The sequence below is a fragment of the Bufo gargarizans genome, chromosome 4, assembly GCF_014858855.1.
Source record: "Bufo gargarizans isolate SCDJY-AF-19 chromosome 4, ASM1485885v1, whole genome shotgun sequence".
Lineage (NCBI taxonomy): Eukaryota > Metazoa > Chordata > Amphibia > Anura > Bufonidae > Bufo > Bufo gargarizans.
The window spans coordinates 102,536,582-102,563,591 of record NC_058083.1 but is presented as its reverse complement, the minus strand read 5'-3'; the positions used below and the strand labels follow the sequence as shown (position 1 = coordinate 102,563,591).

Sequence of the window (27,010 nt, the reverse complement as noted above, 5' to 3'; positions counted from 1 at the left end):
AAGGGGGTTTAATCTAGGGGAGCTGAGGTGGTTAAGCCATTTTTTACGGCCACTTAGACAGGAGTACACTAGTGAAAAAACGGCTTTTAGGGGTTAAAAAAAATTACTTTATCCATTTGCACGCACAGAGACCGTCACAAAAAGGCCTCCGCTCCCAGCGTGATGTCAACATGCCCATGTTCTTCTGCATCAAGTCAAGAGCAACTGTCCCTGCATGGGCAAATGGATTAGTACTGGGGGCCACATCAGGGCAATCTTTATAGTGGAAATTATTAATCACACTTGGGGGCCATTATGTATACTGTGAGCACACTGCAGGGGTTGAGAGGTTAAAAAAGCCAATGAAATTCATCAGTTTTTAATGGTCACTTTTAACGTTCATTAAATACGGATACAAAATGGTCGTTAAAAATGGGAAGAAGGCCAGTGCGTCTGTTTTTCACTTTCGTGTGAATGTAGCCCAATATATCTTTTGTTTTAGAAAATGTATGTTATGATTCACAGTTCTAAACCAAGTAGAGCGCTGGATTAGGCTCCATTCACACGTCCGCAAATGGGTCTGCATCCGTTCTGCAATTTTGCGGAACGGGTGCGGACCCATTAATTCTCTATGGGGACAGAAAAGATGTGGACAGCACACAGTGTGTTGTCCGCTTCTGCATTTCCGTGCCGCAGCCCTGAACTTCCGGGCAGCGGCTCCGCAAAAAATAGAACATGTCCTATTCTTGCCCACAATTGCGGACAAGAATAGGCAGTTCTATGGGGGGTGCCAGCCGGGTGTATTGCGGATCCACAATACACTAGAGACGTGTGAATGGACCCTTAAAGAGAGACTGACTCTCATACAATGCAGGAGCTCCTGCACTTTGAGTTAAAGGGAACCTGTCATGTTGAACATGGTGTATGAGCCGACGGTAACATGTTATAGAGCAGGAGGAGCTGAGCAGATTGGTATATAATTTTGTGGGAAAAGATTCAGTATAATGTGCAGTTTATTCATTTTAATTCCTGCCGATTCTGGGCTTTGAAATCCAGGAGGCAGCCCTATCAGTGACTGACAGCTCTCTCTGAATACACATGCATAGTGGGAAGGCTGTCAGTCACTGATAGGACCGCCTCCTGGACTTCAAAGACCAGAATATGTACAGAAATTTAAATAAATAAACTGAAAATTATACTGAATCTTCTCCCACAAAATTATATATCAATCTGTTCAGCTCCTCCTGCTCTATAACAGGCTGCACTGCATTTTCATGGTGACAGGTTCCCTTTAAATCATCTTCCATAAGCTTACCTGTATGTAAAATTTCACTGTGTAACATTCATTCAAATAAGGCTACGTTCACATCTGCGCTTTCCCTTTCCGCTATTGAGATCCGTCATAGGATCACAATAGCGGAGGAAAACACTTCCGTTTTGTCCCCATTCATTGTCAATGGGGACAAAACGGAACTGAAGGAAACGGAGTCACCAGAATGCATTCTGTTCCGTTTCATTGTGTTCCCATGACGTACACAAAAGCGCTGAAAGCAGCGTTTTTGAGTGCGTCCTGGGATGCACAAGGTAAGTCAATGGAGACCGATCAGTTTTCTCTGACGCAAAAGAAAACGGGTCCGTCCCCCATTGCCTTACAATGGTTTTAGAGACGGATCAGTCATGGCTATTTTAGAGATAATACAACCTTATCCGTTAATAACTCATGCAGACGGTTGAATCATCATGACGGAAGTGTTTTTGCTGATCCATGACGGATCCAGCAAAAACACATGTGAAAGTAGCCTAACATGTCTTCCACTGAACGAGCTCTAGGATCTATAGGGCAGTAACCTGACGATCACAAGAAACATGAGTACACTCCTTTGCTGTACAGTTTATTATTATTATTTTTTTCTTTACGAATAAGAGGCCAAAAACGTATGTACACAGAGAATCCAAAGTAACCCAAAGCAAATCTGCATGAAGCGAGTGTTTACCCCTTCACCCGAGGCTTTGGTTTCAGCATTGTCCTAGGGGAGACTTGGGGGGCGTTAATAGAACCGCAGTGGTAGTGGTTCCCTACATGAAATAAAAATGGCATGCACTGTCCCTGCTGCATGCACCAGGCAGAAAACCCTGTGTGGAATAAATAAGATAAAAAATAAAAAAAAACTCTGGCTGTCTGCTCAGGTCTTTCTTCAGAAACTCAGTTTAAAGCATTTGCAAGACTGATATGTTCTTTTTCTCTTGTGTCTGGCAATAATAGTTTACAATGCAAGCTTGTAGGATACGATTACCCTCGTGTACCCTGCTCATTCCACCACCCAAGCAACTCCATTCATAGCTAGCAATGTAGATGCAACGATTCACAACCTGCCAGACTTCCCACCGGTACAGAGGGACCAGCATTTCATCCAAGGCCAAGCACTTCTGACTCCATCCACACACGTAGGCATGTTAACCGAAAAATTCGGCAATACGCTCTTCCCATCTGTGATGTGGGATCAGGGGTGGAAGCTCTGCTGAATTTGGGGTTTTCAGGGTAAAAGCAATAAATCACACAAGGCCCATCCCCCTGTACTATAAAATGTCAGGGAGATAGATAGGTAAATGTCAACCTCCTCAGTGGCGAGGAGAGCGGAGGACTAAAGCAGCATGTTATGTTCAAAAGCGAAGCGGTAGCTAACCAAGCCTGCCCGAGCATGCCCCCCACTATAGATCACAATCAGTGCAGCTCCTCAAACAGCCAAGAGCTGATGACTCCCTTATAGTTACCCAAGACACGTGGAAGTGGCGTTATTTGGCAAGAGGATGTTCTATATACATGTGATAGAGACATGTAACATTATTGCTTTTGCTGGCTTTACGAATGATGAAATGAAGAAGTAGTTTGCCATTTAAGACATAAGATGCTGCATATCCCTCTCTACCTCCTACACCTAGTAAAACAAGAATGACGCTACTAAAGAAAGCGAGGGGAAAAAAAAGAAAGCAATTGAAAGGCATATATAATGAATGTACACTTGTCTTTACATATCCCCATCTGTAATAAGCGCCTCTCAATCCACACAAAATATGTATGCATTTACTGCAGAGCCAAACCTCCGTTCCTATTCACCCTCCGCAGAGTGGGCCACCCCACTGCGCGGCATTACGAATAAAAGCACTGCGCTGTTGTATTTTATTGGATATTTCAGTTTGAAATCAAGGCATATTGTTATTTCAAAACTAAGGTACCAGCTATGCACAGATCTGATTTTGTGCTCAATTTCTCTTCTAACAAGTTTATGTGCAAATATGCTGATGGAAACCAGATTTTGTGTTGATGTTTTTTTCCGCTCAGGTTTTTTTGCTGCAAGCATGCAATGCGTTGCAATAAAAAAAAGAAAATTATTAACTACATGTATGCCATCTTATCCAAAACCCAGACTAGGTACTACACACTCGCTCGAGACTCTAAGACCTCTTTTTTTTTTTTTTTTTTCGTTTCATTTCACTTTTGCACCCTGATACTGTGATAACCAGCGAGTCTCAATCCCGTGTTGATGCAACATAAAGGATAGAAGGGAGAGGAAGTCCATCTTGCTCAGTATAGGTGTAAGGGGAAAAAAAAATAAAGAACATAAAGTAGTTATGCATTCATCTTTCAACCCCTGAGCTGCAGCAGAATATGGCAGCGTCTGGGTTCTTCCATCAGAGAAGGGGTTACACTCGGACTAAAACTTCAAATGCAATGGAATAGGGTAACTCTGGGGTAGAAGTTAGGATGTTGCTCTCAAAGTCCACGGGATACTGAATACTCTCGCAGCAAGCGCTGGGTTTGGGCTCCTCCCTCCCCCCCACCGTCCACTTCAGGCCTCTTGCTGTGCAGGTCTTTTCAGGTCCCGGATTTGTTTCACTAGGTAGGTTTTCTCATCGTTAAACTGCTCGTCCTCAGTGCGGTCATTCTGAAACTTGCTGAGGAATTCAATCAGCTTGCTCTGGTTCTTGAGGAGGATATCCAGGACAGGCTGTGTCTTGTTCGGGTTGGCTACAAATACCTAGAAGTTCAAGGAGAAAAAAAATAAAAAAGTTATTTTACATCAATGTCAGGGTAGCATCAGGCTGTATCATTATATCCCCCTTCCCTACTCTCCGTGATAGACCGAGTGCTCAACCAACGCTGGGTGGCTGGAGGAGCTCCGCTCTTAAAGAAGACCTGTCACCTGTAATACAAGCACTTTCCTTAAATACCTCATAAGCATATCTTGTGAAACCAGATCTCTGCAAACTCCAGTTGGGGCTACACTGGTATACAGATCAGTGGGACTCACCAGTGGGAGAAGGACCACACTATCTATGGCTGGGAAGATGCAGCTGTGATGCTGTCTGTGCTTACTGGAAAGCGGCACAGCAATGAGGTCAATGTACATGTCCACGACAAACCACAGTAGGGCTGCAGTAAACGATTATTTTAGTAATCGAGCATTCTATCGATTATTTTTTACGATTAATTGAGTAATCTAATAAGAAAAAAATAATAGACTGTTTTCCTTTATAAAAACTCATCAGACCCCCTGCCATCAGTCCCCAACACCCTTTGTTCCCCACACAGTGCCCCCAGCTCTGCCCCCACGCTCCTCCTGACACCCGGATTGCACAGCGTCACTGGTTTCTATGGCGCTGTACACTCCAGGCGCCTGGCCTTAGTTGCGCCCCACCCCCTCGGTTTCACCAACTTACCTTTCCAGTAGGGGTGCTGCCGACACTCCATCGTTCTACGCTGCTCTGCTCCTGACGTCACACAGTGCGTCAGGTCACGGCGTGCGTATGTCAGGAGGTCAGAGCAGCGCAGGACCATGGACGTACTGTGGAGTGTCCGGAGGCCGCCTGCTGGAAGTGTGAGTATTGCAGGCCAGCGGGAGACCACGGAGCGGGAGTAATAGCAAGCGCTTCACTCCCGCTCCGTGGTCACATGATTTAATCGAGTAATCGTTTCAGCCCTAAACCACAGCCATTACTTATAGGGCGCTAATAAACCCGGGGATCCGTATCTCAAAAACAGGGGGGCCTGTTACATAAAAATAACAGCAGGCCATTAGGGATATTTAAGGAAACTGCATGTTTTACTTTTTCCCCAAGAGGGGACAGGTCCTCTTCAAATTATAAAGGGCCCTTATCATGAGGGTATGCCAGTGTTTGTCACTTTTTGCCATTTTACTATGCTGTCCGTATATAGGTACAGCTAGGTAATCGTTTTTGTGCATGAAGAGCTGTCAGTTATCATGTGAGGCAGGGAAAAGCGGGACTCGCAGGCTTTCTCTACGAGTCCTTCCACTTAAAATAGGTTTTCACATAACGTTACCAAAACAAAATCACAGAAAACTATATACCTCCAAGTTCACCACCTCCCCTACACAATATTAACCCCTTAGTGACCAGCCTGTTTTGGGCCTTACTGACCAAGCGTTTGAATTTTTTTTATCGCCGTGTTCCAAGGGCTATAACTCTTTTTTTAATTCATTTTTTACGGCTTTCACCATAGGGGATAATTTACATGATATTTATGTAGTCCAGGTCGTTACAGACGCAGCATTACCAAAACATATGGTTAAGGTTACTTTTTTTTTTGCAAATTTTTTTTTTTCTTCATTGAAAATGGTATTTTCAATGGAAAAAAAAAAAAAAGCGTAATTTTTTTAATGGGATTTTTTGACTGAATAAATTAGTTTTTTTTAACCACTTAATAGTCCCACAGGGGACAGCTTTTTGATTGCTTTTAAAATGCAATTCACTATCCCTATAGTGCATTGCATTTTAATTGCAATGCTATTCTAACATTGACCAGCAGGCTGCGCCAGAGAGGCGCAGCCTGCTGGAAATTACTTAAGGCTAGTCTGGGGCCTACATCAGACCCCAGGCAGCCTTCACACACATCGGCACCCCGCGACCGCATTTGCGGGGTGCCGATGGGAGACAGACGGAGTCCGCTCCCTCTGTCAGCACTTTATATGTAGCGCGCGCCATTGCCCATGGCATGTAAAGTGTTAAAGAGCCTGGCTGCGGTTCCCATGGGAGAGCCGGGTCCCCGCTACCCGCAAAAAAGCGGCGGCCCAGCCTAAGGCCCCTTAGTGACCGCTTTACAAACACGCATGTGTGGTCACTAAGGGGTTAAGCTAACGATATCACCTCTACTTCTTGCCATCTCAATCTTTTAGCACACACAAATAAAACCTATTGTCACTAGTGTAGCACCTTAAACACATGGAAAGCTTCAAACTGGATGTTGCGGCTCTTGTCACGTAGCAGATTCATCATCAGCTTGAGGTTTTCAGGTTTACTGATATACTTTGTCATGATGGTGAAATTGTGTCGATCCAAAAGAAGTTCACCAAGTAGCTGCATGGAAATAAAAGAATAGGATGAATGGACATGGAAAAGATTAATTTAAATAATTATGCAAAAATCTAGTTCCTACATTTTGACAGGCACAAGATAGCAGCCGCTATATATATATATATATATATATATATATATATATATACACACATACATACACACATACATACATACACACATACATACACACACAGTACAGACCAAAAGTTTGGACACACCTTCTCATTCAAAGAGTTTTCTTTATTTTCATGACTATGAAAATTATAGATTCACACTGAAGGCATCACAACTATGAATTAACACATGTGGAATTATATACATAACAAAAAAGTGTGAAACAACTGAAAATATATGTCATTTTCTAGGTTCTTCAAAGTAGCCACCTTTTGCTTTGATTACTGCTTTGTACACTCTTGGCATTCTCTTGTTGAGCTTCAAGAGGTAGTCACCTGAAATGGTTTTCACTTCACAGGTGTTCCCTGTCAGGTTTAATAAGTGGGATTTCTTGCCGTATAAATGGGGTTGGGACCATCAGTTGCGTTGTGGAGAAGTCAGGTGGATACACAGCTGAAAGTAGCCACCTTTTGCTTTGATTACTGCTTTGCACACTCTTAGCATTCTCTTGATGAGCTTCAAGAAGTAGTCACCTGAAATGGTCTTCCAACAGTCTTGAAGGAGTTCCCAGAGATGCTTAGCACTTGTTGGCCCTTTTGCCTTCACTCTGCGGTCCAGCTCACCCCAAACCATCTCGATTGGGTTCAGGTCCAGTGACTGTAGAGGCCAGGTCATCTGGCGCAGCACCCCATCACTCTCCTTTCATGGTCAAATAGCCCTTACACAGCCTGGAGGTGTGTTTGGGGTCATTGTCCTGTTGAAAAATAAATGATGGTCCAACTAAACGCAAACCGGATGGGATAGCATGCCGCTGCAAGATGCTGTGGTAGCCATGCTGGTTCAGTATGCCTTCAATTTTGAATAAATCCCCAACAGTGTCACCAGCAAAGCACCCCCATACCATCACACCTCCTCCTCCATGCTTCAAGGTGGGAACCAGGCACGTAGAGTCCATCCGTTCACCTTTTCTGCGTCGCACAAAGACACGGTGGTTGGAACCAAAGATCTCAAATTTGGACTCATCAGACCAAAGCACAGATTTCCATTGGTCCATTCCTTGTGTTCTTTAGCCCAAACAAGTCTCTTCTGCTTGTTGCCTGTCCTTAGCAGTGGTTTCCTAGCAGATATTCTGCCATGAAGGCCTGATTCACACAGTCTCCTCTTAACAGTTGTTCTAGAGATGTGTCTGCTGCTAGAACTCTGTGTGGCATTGACCTGCTCTCTAATCTGAGCTGCTGTTAACCTGCGATTTCTGAGGCTGGTGACTCGGACGAACTTATCCTCCGCAGCAGAGGTGACTCTTGGTCTTCCTTTCCTGGGGCGGTCCGCATGTGAGCCAGTTTCTTTGTAGCGCTTGATGGTTTTTGTGACTGCACTTGGGGACACTTTCAAAGTTTTCCCAATTTTTCGGACTGACTGACCTTCATTTCTTAAAGTAATATTGGACACTCGTTTTTCTTTACTTAGCTGCTTTTGTCTTGCCATAATACAAATTCTAACAGTCTATTCAGTAGGACTATCAGCTGTGTATCCACCTGACTTCTCCACAACGCAACTGATGGTCCCAACCCCATTTATACGGCAAGAAATCCCACTTATTAAACCTGACAGGGAACACCTGTGAAGTGAAAACCATTTCAGGTGACTACCTCTTGAAGCTCAACAAGAGAATGTCAAGAGTGTACAAAGCAGTAATCAAAGCAAAAGGTGGCTACTTTGAAGAACCTAGAATATGACATATTTTCAGTTGTTTCACACTTTTTTGTTATGTATATAATTCCACATGTGTTAATTCATAGTTTTGATGCCTTCAGTGTGAATCTACAATTTTCATAGTCATGAAAATAAAGAAAACTCTTTGAATGAGAAGGTGTGTCCAAACTTTTGGTCTGTACTGTACATACACTGAAGTCCCTTGCTAACACTAGCTAGCCCTCATTCAAACACAAATACTAAAATTCTGCTAAAATGCAGATATAAATAAAAATAATTAATTATTAGGCCTACAGTGATCTTGGTGCCTTGGTGCAAATAATTATGTTTCAATAATAATAATAATTATTATTATTTAACACCTTAATGGCCAGGCCTGTTTGGGCTTATGGGGAATCTGTCACTAAATACCTCTCAATAAAACCAACTTATATGGGAGATGTGCTAAGCTGAATCTAATAGTGTTGGTCCCATCTCAATTCATGGCTGCACTGCAGAAGAAACAGCACAGCAATATACAATTTAGTCCCTGGCTGCAGCAAGGACATTGCTGTTGAGCCCGAATCTCCAACAGGCCACGTCCCCACTACTTTGACTGACAGGGCCAGGCAGTGAAGACATAATCACGCCTGGCCCAGAAGTCTCGCTGTGTGCCTTCACTTCAGTGTTTGGTGCAGAACAGTACAGAAGCACCTGGACGATTTCTGACAAAGGCACAGTACAGAATCCATCAGCTAGGGAGCTTCAGTACTGTACAAACAAAGCACAATCATTATAATTTGTCTTCCTTTTTTTTTTTTCTTTGGATCCACCAGAAATTTTCTTTTGCCAGTTAAAAAAAATGTAATATTTTATGGGGGAAGCAATTTAGTTTGCATAGTCTAAAGCATTAAATTATGATCAAACAGATAAATATGGACAGGAGCAGCTGCGTTTTTATACTTCCCTTACATAGGGCAGCAAATTACGCTGACAGAACTTTGTCTTTAGTTAATTCAGGTTACAAGCATACCTTCAAGGACTGTCTTTTCGTCACATAGTTTTCTGAGTGCAACAATTTCTCATATTCACTGAAGAACTGAAACAAAAACAAAAAAATACCGTTCATAGATACAAATGTTAGCATCAAATGCAGCCAAGAATGGGGTGCATGTGTGCAAAGGAGAAAAACATCTAATAGGGTTAAAAAAGACAGCATGTAAAGTGCACTAATTATCGTTTGCATCTTACCCGATCATAATGCTGTTCCAAAAACTCGGCACTCAGGAGTTTATGCCTAGTCAATAGGTCCTGACAAAGAAAAACAGTGAAGTGAATAAGTAACTGACCTGGAAAAGAACAGTGTCATTAAAGTATGTACAGCACTAAATATCTGAAATGTCACCCAGCAAAAAAACACAAGCCCTTGCACAGCGCCACTGACGGAAAAATTATATATATATATATATATATATATACACACACACATACATAAACACACACACACCTTTAAAATAGTAAATGTATATATGTATTGAGAAAAGTCCCAGTAAGAGGAATGAAACGTCACTTTTTGGTGATTAAAGAACTTTACTTTTAAAGGGTTATGTAGCTGACTGACATTAGCGATGTGCTGATGTCAGCAGTACATAACAGTGTGCTTTATAACTCCCTGCCTGCCACCGCTCTCTTAAAATAAACACATATGCTAATGAGCCTCTAGGTGCTATTAGGGAGTTGCTTCAGCACCTAGGGGCTCGGTCTACGCACCCTTCAGCACCTAGAGGCTCGGTCTACGCACCCTTTGGCACGCCCAGGTCCCGTTGATTGACTTTCGAGTTCTCCTCAGTGTTCCGTAAATCCTGCGCCATCCGGTTTAGTATTCGGCACAGTGAGTGAAGGACGCGCTCCTGGTGCCGGCTTCTTTCCTTCAGCGCAGGCACAGTGAGGTAGCCAGCAGCAGGAGCGCGGCCTTCACTCACTGCGCTGAATACTAAACTTTACTTGACGATGAGGAGAACTCGACAGTCAATCAGCGGGACCTGGGCGTGCCAAAGGGTGCGTAGACCGAGCCTCTAGGTGCTGAAGCAACGTCCTAATAGCACCTAGAGGCTCATTAGCATATTTCACTTTTATTAAAAGTCTTTATTTTAAGAGAACTGCGGCAGGCAGGGAGTTATAGATCATACTGTTATGTAGTACTGACATCAGCACATCGCTAATGTCAGTCCACTACATAACGTTATTTCTCATGATAGAAAAAAACCTTTAATTTACTTTCCTTAGTAGTGATGTGGAATTGAGATAGATATATATATATATATATATATATATATATATATATATAGATATATATATATATATATAGCTAGCTCTGGAGTATACAGGGACACAACTATTCTGCTTTTGTATTTATTTGTACATGTCTGGGAGGAATAACATTGGAGTAGTACACTGCAGTGTTGCAAGAAAAGATGCCCCAGAATTTGTTTTTCATGAAGAATACAAAAATTTACTAAAACAGACATGTCACAGGAAGGATTGCTATGAAAGCTTTCACCTATATACAAACAACACAGGATCTACCATCCACAATTGGTGGTGGACACAGAATTCACTAGGTCCATGCGGCTGCCATAAAGCAGGTCTCCAAATGCTGTTAACAGCAGCTCGGGCAACATGTATATGAAAAAAATTAATGTTGCAGTATCTGGTTTTAATGGACAGAAAAAAAAAATTACAGGTGACAGATTCTAACCAGTAGGGATTATCCAAAGTGGAAGACCCCATTAAATACAAATGAAGAAATCTTACCTTAAACGTAGCAAAGGCATCAGAAGCGATATCAAAGGTTGACATCTCTACATATCGGAAAAAGTCGTAAAACTGCTCAGACCACAAAATAATCTTGGCAAGTGGTTCATGTCTGATACACTCCCGCAGCATGATTCCACAATTCAAAGCAATCTCTGGAGACTCGTACCTATCAGTGGGAGAATGAGGAAACCATGAAGACACATGACCGAGCCCTGAAGTATCGCAAAGCCTTCCATCCCATGCTTTCACAATTAAACCAGTTCCCTTGTCTATTTCATCCAGTTCCACTTCATACAATTTTTTATTTGACCCCAACAATGCCCTGTTCACAGCTAGCTCCGACACACATTACACTAATCTGAATGCCGATTACGTAACTACATAGGCCATTACCCTTTCAACAGCATGAAGAGAATATTCTGCTGGGTGCATATATATTCCACTGTTGGGGTCCGGGTTCCAATCTGCCTCCGTAATATATTATTGAAGATCTGAGCCACATCCTTCTTGCCCTGGAAAGAATACACTGTAAGCTTTGTTCAAGTGCAATCTGAAGCTGAAAAGTGTGCCACGGTCTAACAGCATGCCACCCGTGCCAGGCAGGCACATGGTGCAAATACAACACACGTTTACGGCTAGCTGTCTTCCATCAAAATGTCACTGGTACCTCAAAGTCAATGAGCTGGAGATCAGCCACTAAAGTTCCAAGGAGGCCGCTGTTGTACAGTTCCTGAGCAAGCTGTGCCACGGCTTCAGTCTGAGGTTCCTTCTCATTCGTCCCATAAAGGATCTCCTTCATTGCCACCAGGTTTTTAGACACTTCTTCAGTTGCCTGGGAAAAAGAAAAAGGGTGCTACCTTTACTGAACTGTACCACTTTTATGGAGCGTTAGACCAGATACATTCGTCCGTTTGGACATAGCTGGACCCAGCACCACAGGCTTCACCTAGACTGTCCTTCTGGAGACAAACCATGCAGACATACTACTATACAAACAGGACATGTTCTTGATCGCGGTGATCCTGTGGGTTAGGTTATAAAAAGAACTTAAAGGGATTCTGACAACTCTTTTTACCCAATAGAGATGCGGACATGCACGGCTAGATCGCCGCTAGCATGTCCGCTATATACCTATCCTATATCTCTGAGTGGTTTTATGGAGTGTAAAAAATGATTTTATATCTATGTAAATCAGCCTGGTAAGGAACCCAAGGGGATGAACTAACCGTTCTGGAGCCCAGCACCGCCCCCTGTGAAGGAGCCCAGCACCACCTGTATCCACGAATCTCCTCCTTGCTCACACGGTCAGATCACCGTAATCCCGTGGTGCACGAGCTCACGCATGCGCAGTTCCTTCCCTGGGGCTGATGCCAGCACAGGGAAGGAACACTATGCCGGCACTGCGCATGCTGAGATTGTGCGATCTGACTTTGTGAGCTAGGAGGAGATTCGTGGATACAGGCGGTGCTGGGCCCCAGAATGGTTAGTGCAGCCCCTTGGGCTCCTTACCAGGGTCATTTACTTCTATAAAATCATTTTTTTACACTCAATAAAACCACTCAGAGATATGGGACAGGTATATTACGGACATGCTAGCGGCGATCTAGCAGTGCATGTCCGCATCTCTATAGGGTAAAAAGAGGTGACAGAATCCCTTTAACAATAGGATCGATATGATCAGAAGAAACAAACGGGTTAGTATTCCAAAAGACGCAATGTGACGTAGACTACAAACACAGAAATGGTGGCAGACGGAATTTTACATGTACATGGCCAGCCAAGTATTAATAAGTGGGTATCAGAGCCCTTGCCATCCTGAATGGGACGTTAGGGTAGAACCAATCATACTGAACAGCAGCTAAAGAAGACGCTAAAATGGAGCCCATTACTGGTCCTTTTACACGGACGGATTATCAGGTAAATGATCGGGCATGACAGTTTGTATAAATGCTCATTCCCCTTAATCTGCGTGTGGAAGCCAGCATTTATGCTGGATCAGGCTGCCAGATAATCGCTAACGGAGATGAGAACGTAATCCCGAAAAGGGATGGAGCTCTTGCTGCATCATTCGTACACAGAGTAAAGGCACTTTTACATGCGGATTTTGCAGCAGATTTCACCCTGCTACACTAAGGGCCCATTCAGACGGCCGTATGAACGGGTCCACACCTGTTCCGCAATTTTGCGAAACGGGTGCGGAACCATTCATTTCAAAGGGGCTGCAAAAGATGCGGACACCACAAAAAAATAAAAATAAAATATTTATTTCAGCAGAACCATGACACTGAATGCAAGATATTAGAACTCTGCCACCGTGAGGGGGGTATCTAGAGGGTAATCCTCATTATACTAGTAGGGGTAATCCTGGAATAACAGTATGACAGCTCTATTGTTCTTTTGATTGAACTAGATAAGAGGATACTGGAGTTTTTTTATGGGAACTTGGGATGGGTTCACTTTTGCGAAGTCACTGTCATTGCAAAAACTCTTTATTCTGAAGGTTGCGGACAATGTGCTAATTTTGCTCAATCCAACATACAATGTTCCAGATGTTGCCTAATAATGGTATCTGAGATCCATGCTGCACACCATTTCTGTATTTTAGGCTTCATTACAGTGAGGGTTTCACAGCTAAAGATGTGAGGTCCCCCACATGCAAACAGATAGACATATGTCCTGACAGACTACTACACAATGTATTCTGACACATAAACGTGACATTAGTTGATTGTCCCGTTGAGAGGTTAGTAACTCCATCAGTGAGGATGTCCTCCACCAGAAGATCCTACAAAGAAAACCTAGTGACAATTCCCATATATTAACCGATAAAACTGCAGTTCTGTCCATCTTCTGCTTCCCAAAGGAGTTCCTTTTGGCTTTGGGCCATGCCACTTTCTTTGGATCCTTATTCCTGCTGCCAATGTGCAAGTCATCGGTAGCATACGTGGAATGTGAGAGGTTTGAGCCAGACGAGAGACGGGTAAGAGAATTGGTTTGGAGGGTGGGGGAGCTGAATGTGTGAGGTAATGCCAGCTGAAAAATCAAACAGCACAAGAAAGCAAAGTATAAAATGCACAGCTACAGCCGGGAGAGCAAAATGTCATAAAGCATCTGAAATTAACACTATAGCTAGGAAAGAAAAAGAAAACACAGAAAGAAAGCACATGCTTGTCACACACACATCTGAACGAGCCTACTAAAGGCCATCATCTCTTTAGATAGTGAATGACTGAGGGAGAGAAATTAGATTAAAGCAATCAAATCTTCAGAAAAAAGCAGTCTAAGGGTCCATTCACACGTCCTTGTGTGTTCTGCGGATCCGCAAAACACGGACACTGGCAATGTGCGCTCCGCATTTTGCGGACCGCACATCACCAGCACTTAATAGAAAATGCCTCATCTTGTTCTATTTTTTTCGTGAACGGAATTGCGGTCCCGGAAGTGCGATTCCGCAATTCCGGATCCGGGCAGCACATCGTGTGGCCCCATAGAAATGAATGGGTCCGCAATATGCGGAACAGAATTGCAGACGTGTGAATGGACCCTTAGCGCTACCCAATCATCAGGATGAACACAATAGTAGATTGTATAAGGTGCCCAAGCTTTGTTGTGTCTCACCAAAGAAAACGTGTTTAGAGGAAAACTGCTCTTTGGTTAGAACAAGACAACGATTTCTCCTAAACCTTGAGGTGTTTACCTCGAAAGGGGCCGTTATTGGTATTGAATCTCTGCACCCTATTGTGTTCATCATGAAGACTGGGTAGCGCCTAGACTGCATGTTTTTTCAGAAAATCATCAGTATATCAGTTTGCCTTCCTGATGCTATGCTAGACACGGAGAATAAAGCTTTGACAAAGGGTGTAAGTAGTTTGTGTCCCTGGCGGTCCCCAAAGTGGCGAGTAATATTTCACCTAATTTTTGCTTCCACAGGTGACAGCTGGATTTATGTCCTGCTCTATGTGCAATCTGCCATCATCTTTTTTCTTTTATTTTGTAGAGTTGATCTTCACTGCAGACCAAGTAGTGGGTGAAAATTTCTGCTAAAGCAATCTCCTTCCCAGGTATAAAAAAAAAAAAAAAGTAAAAGGGTAGTTAAAGCAAGGGGTTGTCTCACTTCAGCAATTGGCATTTATCATGTTGAGAAAGTTAATACAAGGCACTTACTAATGTATTATTACTAGTCATATTGCCTCCTTTTCTGGCTGGATTAATTTTTCTTCCATCACATTATACACTGCTCATATCCAGGGGTTACAACCACCCTGCAGTCCAGCAGCCGTGGCCGTGCTTGTACACTATACGTAAAGGCACCAACCTTTCTGGTGGCTAGCGCTTTTTCCTGTATTGGGCAAGCACGACCACCACTGCTTGATTGCACTGTAATATGTGCCGTGTATAATGTGATGGAAAAATGAATGAACCCAGCAAATGAGGCAGTATGGACAATCGCAATACATTAAAAAGTGCCCTGTATTAACTTGATAAATGCTGTTTGCTGAAGTGAGTCAACTTCTTTAAAGAGGACCTTTCATGGGTCCAGACATTATAAAATAAGTGGCACTTTAGGTAGGGCATCAAACAGGGATCTAATAGAGCTTACTATTTTCCCTAGGCGCCGCTCCGTTCGCCCTCTGAGGACCCCGTTAATTCTCGCGCCTGGTATGCTCATTACTAGACGCCAGGGTTTCTCTGTGGGAGTCTCCTTCTCCCTGGCTGTCACGCTCTGCGCTGTGGTTGGACAGCACTACAGACATACACTCATTAAAGCTCAATCCTTATCTTACTGATAAGAATGTGACTTAAATAAGTGTTTATGACCTCTAAAGCTGGGGTTACATGGGGCGTGCAGTGGCCGATTGTCTGGAAGGAAGCATTCCTTCCCGTCAGTCAGCTGCTGGTACAGTGAAGGAGACCGCTGTATTCACATGCAGAGATCTCCTTCACAGTATGTATGTCCTCATACAGGATCATGGCTTCTGAGCAGCAGTTTGCAGTTTAGACCACACAATCTGCTGCCCAGAAGCAATGATCGGTGGTGCATGGGGCGTGGCTTGCCGGACATGTGAGCGGACGTGATCTCTGGAGCTCCTGCACTGCCTCGGTCAATTATCCGCTAAAAACAGCCTAAATCTCCAAATAATTTGGATTGACCACCAACAGATGATCCAGAGGCTTCTCCGTCATCCGCAGGCGCTTGAAATCTGCTGCCATGTCCAAACGGAGGTACGGAAAAGGAGCCGGCAAGTCTCTGCAAGATGGCACCGGGACCACCACGCCGAAGCGCCGAGATCGTGAGCGACTTGCAGCAGGAGGTAACCGAGAGGCTAAGTCAGTTTGCACATACTCCGGAGCTCCTCAGAGAGAGATGTTCCTCCAGCAATAACAGCAAGTCCTCCCTGACTGGAGCGGGAAGGGATTCAGATGGGGAGGGGCCTGAAACAGCACCCTAATAGATTTGCCGCCATTTAGGAACAAGATGGGGCTGGAGACACAGACATGGAGGAGCCGACTATAAAGGATGTTTTCCAAGCCATTTCTAAGTGGGGCAAGTCGCTTAATATCCTGACTATGCAGATGGGAGCCATAAAAAAGGATATCTCTATTGTCAGGCACGATCTAAGAAAACTTGCAGACCGTACTATGATCGTATGGGGGACATGGAGGATGTGGTGCACCCTCTCAAGAGAGACTCTGTGGATCATTCTCGCAGGCTTGATGCAATCTCTGCTAAACAGGACGATCTCGAGAACAGTCTGAGAAGGAACAATGTGAGGTTAGATGGAGTGCCTGAGTTTTTTTTAAACTGGCTCAAAGAACAGTTTGGAGGAAACGTATTAACTCTTATTTGCCATCGAACACGCGCACAGAGTTCCTACAAGGCCTTTACCACCAGGGGCGCCACCAAGACTGGTCCTTATGAAAGTGCTACACTATAGGGATCGGGATTCCATTCTGCGCAAGGCAAGAGATCTGCCTGACCTTTCTATTGAAGGACACAGGGTGTCGTTTTTTCCTGATTTCTCCATGGAGGTCCAGAAGAGACGAGCTAGGTTCCTGGATGTAAAACGGCGTCTGAGGGAACTTGGAGCATCATACTCTATGCTATATCCGGCCAAGCTCATTGGATCCAAAAGCTTCTTTGAAGACCCGAAGGAGGCATCCAAATGGCTGGACCGACATGAAAGACAGCTTAGTGCGGAAAAGAACAAGGGCGAATAAGAGGTCTACTTAAAGTGACATTGTATACTCTGGATGGTGAATACAATTTATGTGGCAAGGCATTGATGGTTATAGCTGGATGATCGGTGGTGCATGCATGAGCGACAGGGTCACCCAATAAACAAGGCAAATGGCCGTTCCCGATAATTGGTGCGTCTAAATGCACCTTTAGTAATTTAGAGATGAGGGTTATTGGCACAAAGTGAAAGTAGGATGCACACAGCTAGAAAAAGTTAACCCTTTGTGACCCAACGGCTCAATATTTTAAATAAAGACCAATTGAAAAAATTATTTCTAGCCTCAAATGTGTAAAACACAATCATAAAAAAAGAAAATGTCCCCAAAGGTGTACATTGCCTTTAACTACCCTTTTTTTGTTGTTCAACACCTGGGAGGGAGATTTCAGTAGCAGAAACCTTTACCCACTACTTGGTCTGCAATGAAGATCAACATTGTAAAAGAAAAAAATATATAATAGGATGATGGCAGATTGCACATAGAGCACTGCATAAATCCAGTTGAGTCACCTGTGGAAACAATAATTTGGTGAAATATTGCTCATCGTTTTTGGGGTATGCGAGGGACACAACAACTACTCATCAGAGCTTGGCCTCTTATTTCCAGTGAAGGTAATGTTAATACTAGGGTATACAAAGACAATTGACACAAATATCACTTGCAACATTGTGGCCACATTTTGGGGGAAGCCCTTTACCATTGCAGCACGACTGTGCCCCTGTACAAAAAGTGAGGTACATAAGTTTGTAGTGGAGAAACTTGAGTGGCTGCACAAAGCCCTGACATTAACAACCCCATGGATCACCTTCATGAAGAACTGAAATGCCAATTGCGAACCAGACCTTGATGTCCAACACCACTGCTTGACCTCACAAATGCTGTTTTGGCTGGTTGGACACAAATTCTCAGACACACTCCAAACCATTATGGGAAAACCTTCCCAGACGAGTGGGGACAGAGCTACAAAGGGAGGCCCAACATCATGTTAACTAGCATGGTTTTGGAATGGGATGTCCAACAAGCTCATTCTCAAGTGTCCACGTCCTTTTGGCATATAGCGTAAGTAGGACAGCAAGAGGCAGCGTATTCTTGGGGGGAGGGGTGACACATTACAAAGCTATCATGAGGCGTCTCAAGTTACAATGGGACATTGTGCAGAGTGGACAAGTCAGTCGCCTACTGAAAACACATTGTGACAAAACTGGTTTAAACTAAGTAGGTGTGAGTTATCGTGGTAACAATTAATGACTTCTGGAATTTGAAGTGAATCACTTCCTGAGATCTCACACCCAACTGAGCTGGAAGGTCAGCGATCCCAGTAACCAGGAGATCTGTAGTTGTCCTACATGACTGAATGCTTGCTTGATATTCTCCTTCTGGTGAAATGAAACCCATGACATGTCCTCACATTCTCTAACTAGCTGCATATGTGACCATATAAAATGATAATTAATGCTTCTTACGGTAGCCAGAGCTGATAAAGTAAATGCTTCACAATTAAAAAAGGTGCTGCCCTATAAAACTATCTAGCAGGGTGCATCATCTTGACTTTCCTCCAAGACTCTTTACCAGGTAAAAAAGATTTCAATCTCACAGGGAGACTAGGGAATGAAGGACAGACGTAACCAGTGATATGGATGCCTCCACATTGACAGTCTGCAGCATTTTCTGCATGATCCTGAAACAAATCATCTTCTAGAAATCCTTCTGAGAACAAAGAGGTTAATCAATTGCTCGGTGATCAAATTTTGGCTGGAGGTTAAAACAGGGACGGAGATTAGCTAAAAGAGTGGGGTTTAAAGGCTTTTTCTGACATGTTTAATACTGATGACCTACCCTCTTCATCTATATCTGATCAGAGGGGGTACAACACCCAGTGATCCCGCTAATCAGCAATTTGAGAAGGTTGTGGTGCTCACAGCTTACCCTAGGCCAGTAATATCACGTTCATCGGTCACGTGGCCCTCGACGGAATCAAGCTGTGCTTCGTAAGCGATGAGGAGGCAGCACTCACCGGACCCCCACCGATCAGATACTGATGACCTATCCCAAGGACAGGTCATCAGTATAAAAAGTTAGAAAACCTCCTACTTGGTCTGCAACAACAGAACAATGATTAGGAGGATGAGGCAGGGCTGGGCATTAGAAGCCATCAACAATGCAATAAAAATCTTTTCTTGTCAGTCCTTTGGCATTCTTAGGACAGTTAGAGAGAATTTCTGGTGAAATAATACACTCCTCCCTTCCTGATGTTAGCATTGCGGCAGAAGACCCTGACCTCCTAGCATTCCACAATGGATCCCAGCCCCCATGTCCAGCAGAAAGCTTTAGCACATGGCACATCGACAGAAGTAGCATGCAACTGAATAGGGTGGGTTCTCTTGCTACCAAAATAGGCCACCAGCGACAGATTTCTAACTTTATGTTTCACCCCACTAAACACCAAGGAGATTACACTGCATTGCTGTACATAAGGCTACTTTAGCACTTGCGTCGTTAATTCTGGTATTGGGATCCGGCAGAGGATCTCCATACTGGAATTAAACAGATCCATTTTGATTTTGCACATCAGGCTGCATCTGTTCCGTTAGGATGCGGTTGTGTGAAATCAAAACTGAAAAAACGGATCCACTAAATACATTGAAAATCAATGGGTGACGGATCCGTTTTTTTAGGCTCCCAAAAAACTGATCTGTCACTATTGACTTATTGTTTTCAGTGCCAGATCCGTTTTTTCCATTTTTATGACCGGACACAAAAGCAGCTTGCAGCTGTTTTGTGTCCGGTTACAAAATGGAATGCTGCCGGAACGGAAGACACCCTGATGCGTCCTCATGCATTCTTTCCATTCAGAATGCATGAGGACTAAAACAGAAACTTTTTTTTTTCCAATATTGAGATCCTCTGCTAGATCTCCATACCGGAAAAAAGCAACCCAAGTGTGAAAGTAGCCTCACAAGGATAAATGTCCACACGTAAGTGCAGCAAACACTTAATAGCAACTGCAAAGTGGATTTTAAGAAATCTCATCTACACTGCAAAAGAAATCCACAGCGGAAATTGTCCTGAACTGCGGATTTCCACAGCAGATTTCACCCTTTGCAACGGAGAGGGTGAAATCCGTTGGACATCTGCAGCGGAAAATCTGCTAAATCCACCCAGTGAGCCCGTACCCCAACCAGGCCATGCTCACATCTGCAGCATATTCCATGGCGGAAGTCACAGCGTCGATGTGAAAATATGCAGCTCTTCAGTTTTTACTGGGCAGCTATAATCCATAAACTGGATTTGGAAAAAGAAACCCGTAAGGGTTGTAGACCTCCAACTAGTGCAACCTGCTTTCCTGCTCTTTCCCCACTGATGACACACTGACAGAGTAACCCAGTGATATGTCAGATAGACAATCTCATGCAGGCATTTTTATTGTTATACTTACCTCTCTCCCGCGCCATTCCCGTTGGGTCTTCCTACAGCTGCTTCTTTACAAGAATGTCGTGCAGGTATATAGCAAGTAAACATGCAGCGGCAGGTGTCATGCAGATATATGGCATGTGACCGCTGCAGCCAATCACTGTCCCTTGCCAAACAGTCACTTGCCATATACCTGCATGTCACAGCTGCCGTTTGCACACAAAAGCCGGGGTGGGAAGACCAGGAGGATCATTTCTTATTTTACACCATTCGGCGGCATGGCTGAGATTTGTGAATTACCTCAGACACCCCCCCTTTATAAGGATAGAGAGATAGAGAGAGACAGCACCGTCTAATAGAAAAACAAGTCGTGGGTGCCCCGCTTCGGCTCAGGAAGGCTCTAGCACTGAGCCGAAACGTCACATTGCCAAATGGGTGAATACATTTATTTTTCATTTTACTTCATGGAGTGCTGCCTGTTTTTCCAATATATACATATATATATATATATATATACACACACACACACACACACACACACACACACAGGTCCTTCTATAAAAATTAGCATATTGTGATAAAGTTCATTATTTTCTGTAATGTACTGATAAACATTAGATTTTCATATATTTTAGATTCATTACACACAACTGAAGTAGTTCAAGCCTTTTATTGTTTTAATATTGATGATTTTGGCATACAGCTCATGAAAACCCAAAATTCCTATCTCAAAAAATTAGCATATCATGAAAAGGTTCTCTAAACGAGCTATTAACCTAATCATCTGAATCAAATAATTAACTCTAAACACCTGCAAAAGATTCCTGAGGCTTTTAAAAACTCCCAGCCTGGTTCATTACTCAAAACCGCAATCATGGGTAAGACTGCCGACCTGACTGCTGTCCAGAAGGCCATCATTGACACCCTCAAGCAAGAGGGTAAGACACAGAAAGAAATTTCTGAACGAATAGGCTGCTCCCAGAGTGCTGTATCAAGGCACCTCAGTGGGAAGTCTGTGGGAAGGAAAAAATGTGGCAGAAAACACTGCACAACGAGAAGAGGTGACCGGACCCTGAGGAAGATTGTGGAGAAGGACCGATTCCAGACCTTGGGGGACCTGCAGAAGCAGTGGACTGAGTCTGGAGTAGAAACATCCAGAGCCACCGTGTGCAGGTGTGTGCAGGAAATGGGCTACAGGTGCCGCATTCCCCAGGTCAAGCCACTTTTGAACCAGAAACAGCGGCAGAAGCGCCTGACCTGGGCTACAGAGAAGCAGCACTGGACTGTTGCTCAGTGGTCCAAAGTCCTTTTTTCTGATGAAAGCAAATTCTGCATGTCATTTGGAAATCAAGGTGCCAGAGTCTGGAGGAAGACTGGGGAGAGGGAAATGACAAAATGCCTGAAGTCCAGTGTCAAGTACCCACAGTCAGTGATGGTCTGGGGTGCCATGTCAGCTGCTGGTGTTGGTCCACTGTGTTTTATCAAGGGCAGGGTCAATGCAGCTAGCTATCAGGAGATTTTGGAGCACTTCATGCTTCCATCTGCTGAAAAGCTTTATGGAGATGAAGATTTCATTTTTCAGCACGACCTGGCACCTGCTCACAGTGCCAAAACCACTGGTAAATGGCTTACTGACCATGGTATTACTGTGCTCAATTGGCCTGCCAACTCTCCTGACCTGAACCCCATAGAGAATCTCTGGGATATTGGGAAGAGAAAGTTGAGAGACGCAAGACCCAACACTCTGGATGAGCTTAAGGCCGCTATCGAAGCATCCTGGGCCTCCATAACACCTCAGCAGTGCCACAGGCTGATTGCCTCCATGCCACGCCGCATTGAAGCAGTCATTTCTGCAAAAGGATTCCCGACCAAGTATTGAGTGCAGAACTGAACATAATTATTTGAAGGTTGACTTTTTTTGTATTAAAAACACTTTTCTTTTATTGGTCGGATGAAATATGCTAATTTTTTTAGATTTGGGTTTGGGTTTTCATGAGCTGTATGCCAAAATCATCAATATTAAAACAATAAAAGGCTTGAACTACTTCAGTTGGTGTGTAATGAATCTAAAATATATGAAAGGCTAATGTTTATCAGTACATTACAGAAAATAATGAACTTTATCACAATATGCTAATCTTTTGAGAAGGACCTGTATAGTGGGGTTTCGCTCTGGTAGATAGGGTAAGCGGGCAAACTATAAGTTCTTAACTCAAAACTTCAGTGTTTATTCACACTTGAGGCAATTGCACAAAGCAGCACGTAAAACTTTGAAGTCTTGGTGTTAATCCACACACAGTGGAAAGTATATATAACCTGGATCAGTATTTCTGAGTGAAAAATCTGAATAAATGCTGACAGGACTCCTAGGAGAGACAGCGAGAGTCCTGATTACCCACATAGGATGATTGACAGCCTTCTTTGTACACAGTGCTACAGGGAGAGCTGTCAATAAGGACTCTGCCTTTTTTCTTAGGAGTCCTATTGGCATTTACTCCGCTTCTTACTCAGAAACCCTGATCCAAATCATATAAACCTGTGTATCACAGAACTCTGATGATTCTCTATCATATCCTGCTCAGGTAGGACAGCATAAATTACCTGACCGCTTCACACTGAGCACTGATAACCCACACAGAAGGTTTTATATTCACACTTACAGCTATGGTCACATGCTATTTGTGATGTACCCTTAGCATATATGCTATGAAAGCTCCTGGCGTACACATTAAAATGTCCATAGGGTGTCTTTTTGCGGCATATACCAGTAGAATGCTAATAAACTGAATGGAATGGTGCTCCTCCAGTATTGAGCAAGTGTATGCATTCAATGAATATGCTTTGTACAATGAGATCCCATTGGTGACACAGGCCGCTGTATGGCATCAATCATTACCATTCATTTAAAGTAGACACCCTGGCTTATACTAGGGGACATTTAGATTTTATTTTAACAATCTGATACGCCGAGGCAAACAAACAATGTTAACATATGACAGCACAACAGAGAGAAAAAAACCTAGATAAATATAAATTAAAAAAAGCAGAAGTCCAGCATAAGCTTCACATTCTAATCCATAGACTCCCTGTGTCCAGGACACACTCCCATCTCTCTCTACATGAGCTTGATTGTACCTTTTCTGCTTTCTTGTCCGAGATGTCTTGCTTCTCCAGTACTGCTATGCTTTCCTTCAGGTTCTTCACGATGTCTGCAGGAGACTTGTGGGACTTCCCAAAGGGAAATGGCATGTTTGCTAGGATAACACTGCTTTACAGCCCCGTACCTCCTGCAAGTAAAAATGCAAAGATACAGAAATCAGCAGCCGCTCTGCAAAAGAACATGCAGACATCTCGTATTCCTGCTCTGTAGTTTTGGTATCTGGGTTAAGTTCTGAAATTTTTAGTATCAATTAAGATTCCCCTCTCTGACGGGCTTCTAAAGCCCCCATAGTGGATATGAGCTCAGTAAAGGGACCTTTAGATATCTAAACATCCTGTTAAAGGGGTTGTCCGCTTTTTACTATAGATGATCTATACTTAGGATAGCTCATCAATATCAGATCGGTGGGGGTCCGATTTCCGGCACCCCCGCCAATCAGCTTTTTGAAGAGAAAGCAGCACTGTCTTCTCTGCTCTGTGTACCTGCTTGCCACAGCAATTTCAGTGGTGAGCAGTTGTAATTACAAATACGGCGTCCCCATTCACTTCTATGGGACAGCTCTATCCTCCGCACTTGAACAGACAGAGCCGCCCCACAGAAGTGAACGGGGACGCCATACATGTAGTTACAACTGCTCACCACTGAAATTGCTGTGGCGAGCAGGTACACAGAGCAGAGAAGGCGGTGCTGCTTTCTCTTCAAACAGCTAATCAGCTGGGGTGCGGACTCCCACGATCGGCTATTGATGACCTATCCCGAGGATAGGTCATCAATAGTAAAAAGCAGACAAACCCCACAACTTATGACAAATATGCAAAGTTTAATAAGCCACATCATACTTTGTTGGGCCATCCTACTGCAGCAAACAAACTGCTCCCATGAGTAACCCTTTCAGAATGGTGGCAAGTGTTAGATGCAAAAAAAAAAAACGTATCCATTGAAGCATGCTATTGTGAACAATTAGATCCAAAGAATAACAGACTCCTATATTCAACTAAGGGGGGGGTCTAAGATGGAGGACAGCCATTTACTTAAAGTAATATGTCTCCAAAACAGTTTTTTCTACCAGAAAAAAAAAAACTGATAGCAACACATATCCTTTTTTCTCATCTGTATTTATTTTCCGACTACGGATTTTCATATTCCATTTCCTGAACATGATAGTGGGGTAGCCATCTTGCCTGACCTGCAGCATTTAGAGAATTGCTTTCTAGCAGTCACAGTGGTCAGGTCAGGTGTAGGACCCCCACCGATCTGGTGGATAGGATATCAATATCAGAAAGAATGAGTACACCTTTCAGAGAGTGCGGGAGAGAGATAATCAGACATAGATGTTGATAGAGAGAATACTTATTTAAACCAGTGCCCACAGCACAAGCCTCTATACGGGGTGGTCCAAAAGAGTCACATGCACTCCTTCCCATTTGAAAATATCGACTTGGCTCCAAGATGGCGGCTTTCAAAATGGCTGCTGTGTTGGACACTGCCCTTCACAGATTTTCCCCCTCCCCTTTACCAACATGCCACACACACCATTTTTCACAGGTGTCTCCATACCTTTGGACCACCCTGTACTATCAAACATGCTAATCTGTTCACAAACCATTCAGCAAGATCTGGTCTGTACAGCAACCACTTGTGTATCGCGGCATTCAGACTATAACGATCTGCAACTGACAACACTGGCTGATCCCTCAGGCTGATGTTAACGGAGACTTCAGCCAATGTATTCCAGTCAGGAACACATCGGAGCCCTTTTGCACCACCAGTTGCATACCATTGTGGAGCACCTCTCGCAGCGATTTATGTATTCTTATATTTGTATCTACACATTATCCCATCTCGTGTAGGATGCTCTTGTGGTGCATGTGGTCCGCTGCCACCATCCTCCATTGTATGCCCTTCTGTTGGGGATTGCCATTAGCAACAGATCACATGCGGAGGAATTGCTCCCCCGGTTATAAGCACGCCCCAGTGTTTGGGGTTTTTGAGCATTTCCTCCCATTTAGGCCACTTTATTTCAGTTATTTTTCTTGATATTAATCAGTTTACAGCCTGATACCGGGTCTTCAGGAAGTTGCCATTCCAAAGGATTGGCAAACGTCACAGCTTAAAGGGGTTGTGCAGAAACAGGGGGGGAGGGGGGAGCAGGTAAATCATCATCCCTTTATAATACATCTGAAAAAGTAATTTGTTCTTGTAGTATCTCAATTGTAAATGATACAGGGAAACCACTTGTTTCTCAGTACCCTGACCCGAATGCAGTAAACACTGCTCGTCCATTGAGCACTTACCCCTTTCCACGCCTGATCGTAACAGGACGACTACAAACTATATCATTCACAAGTGTTTAAACAAAGTCACCCAGTCCTGACAACTCTTAATAAAAAGGTTTTTTTTCTGGAAGTACAAATACGACCTTTCAACTCGTAAGGAAACAACAGACTTGATCTGGGTTAGAAAACCTTTAGGTTCCCCACACTCAAACACCTTTGGGGACAGGTTCGTTTTGTCATGTGGTCCTTATTTCTCAGAGATTTCAGACCTTATTCACACATTCATGTCCATGAGGAAATCCGTGATAAGACGGTCAGTGATTTATCCGTAAAGGATCTGTGTTTGGTCCATTTTTTGCTCTCTGTGTGTGCCATCCACGTTCCACTGACACTGCACTTAAAGGGGTCGTCTCACTTCAGCAAATTGCATTTATCATGTAGAGGAAGTTAATACAAGGCACTTACTAATGTATGGTGATTGTCCATATTGCTTCCTTTGCTGGCTGGATTCATTTTTCCATCACATTATACACCGTTTCCAGGGGGTTATGACCATCCTGTAATCCTGCAGCAATGGTCGTGCTTGCACACTATAGAAAAAAAAAGCGCTGGCTTCTCTGGTGTCTGGGACCACAGGAGCGCACGTAGACTGGCGCTTTTGCCTACAGTGTGCAAACACGGCCACCGATGATTGAAGGGTTGTTCTAACCATAGAAACCAGAAGTGAATAATGCTATGGAATAATAAATTCAGCCAGCAAAGGAGGCAACATGGACAATACATTAATAAGTGCCTTGTATTAACTTTCTCTACATGATGAATGCCATTTGCTGAGGTGAGAGAACCCCTTTAATTTTCAGAGCATCTCCTATAAAGCGTCTGTGAAACATGGGCTAAGCACGGATGGTGTCTGTCTTCGGTCCGTGTTTTTCACGGGGGTGATGGATCC

General features: G+C 43.6%; 1 protein-coding gene across 2 annotated transcripts in view; it reads right to left on the bottom strand.

The window, feature by feature from the left end:
• Nucleotides 1–1,855: 1,855 nt before the first annotated feature.
• The window catches only part of LOC122934415 (calcium-binding protein 39), a 42,573-nt gene continuing 17,418 nt past the window's right edge, over nucleotides 1,856–27,010 (bottom strand). For both annotated transcript variants that reach the window (XM_044289856.1, XM_044289857.1), the window contains 8 exons: nucleotides 23,761–23,912; nucleotides 11,645–11,809; nucleotides 11,371–11,489; nucleotides 10,975–11,143; nucleotides 9,412–9,471; nucleotides 9,194–9,259; nucleotides 6,211–6,354; nucleotides 1,856–4,016 (listed from right to left, as the gene is read on the bottom strand). In XM_044289856.1, coding sequence (XP_044145791.1) covers nucleotides 3,828–4,016; nucleotides 6,211–6,354; nucleotides 9,194–9,259; nucleotides 9,412–9,471; nucleotides 10,975–11,143; nucleotides 11,371–11,489; nucleotides 11,645–11,809; nucleotides 23,761–23,874 — 1,026 coding nt within the window. In that variant the 5' untranslated portion in view covers nucleotides 23,875–23,912 and the 3' untranslated portion in view covers nucleotides 1,856–3,827. The remainder of the gene's footprint in view (nucleotides 4,017–6,210; nucleotides 6,355–9,193; nucleotides 9,260–9,411; nucleotides 9,472–10,974; nucleotides 11,144–11,370; nucleotides 11,490–11,644; nucleotides 11,810–23,760; nucleotides 23,913–27,010) is intronic.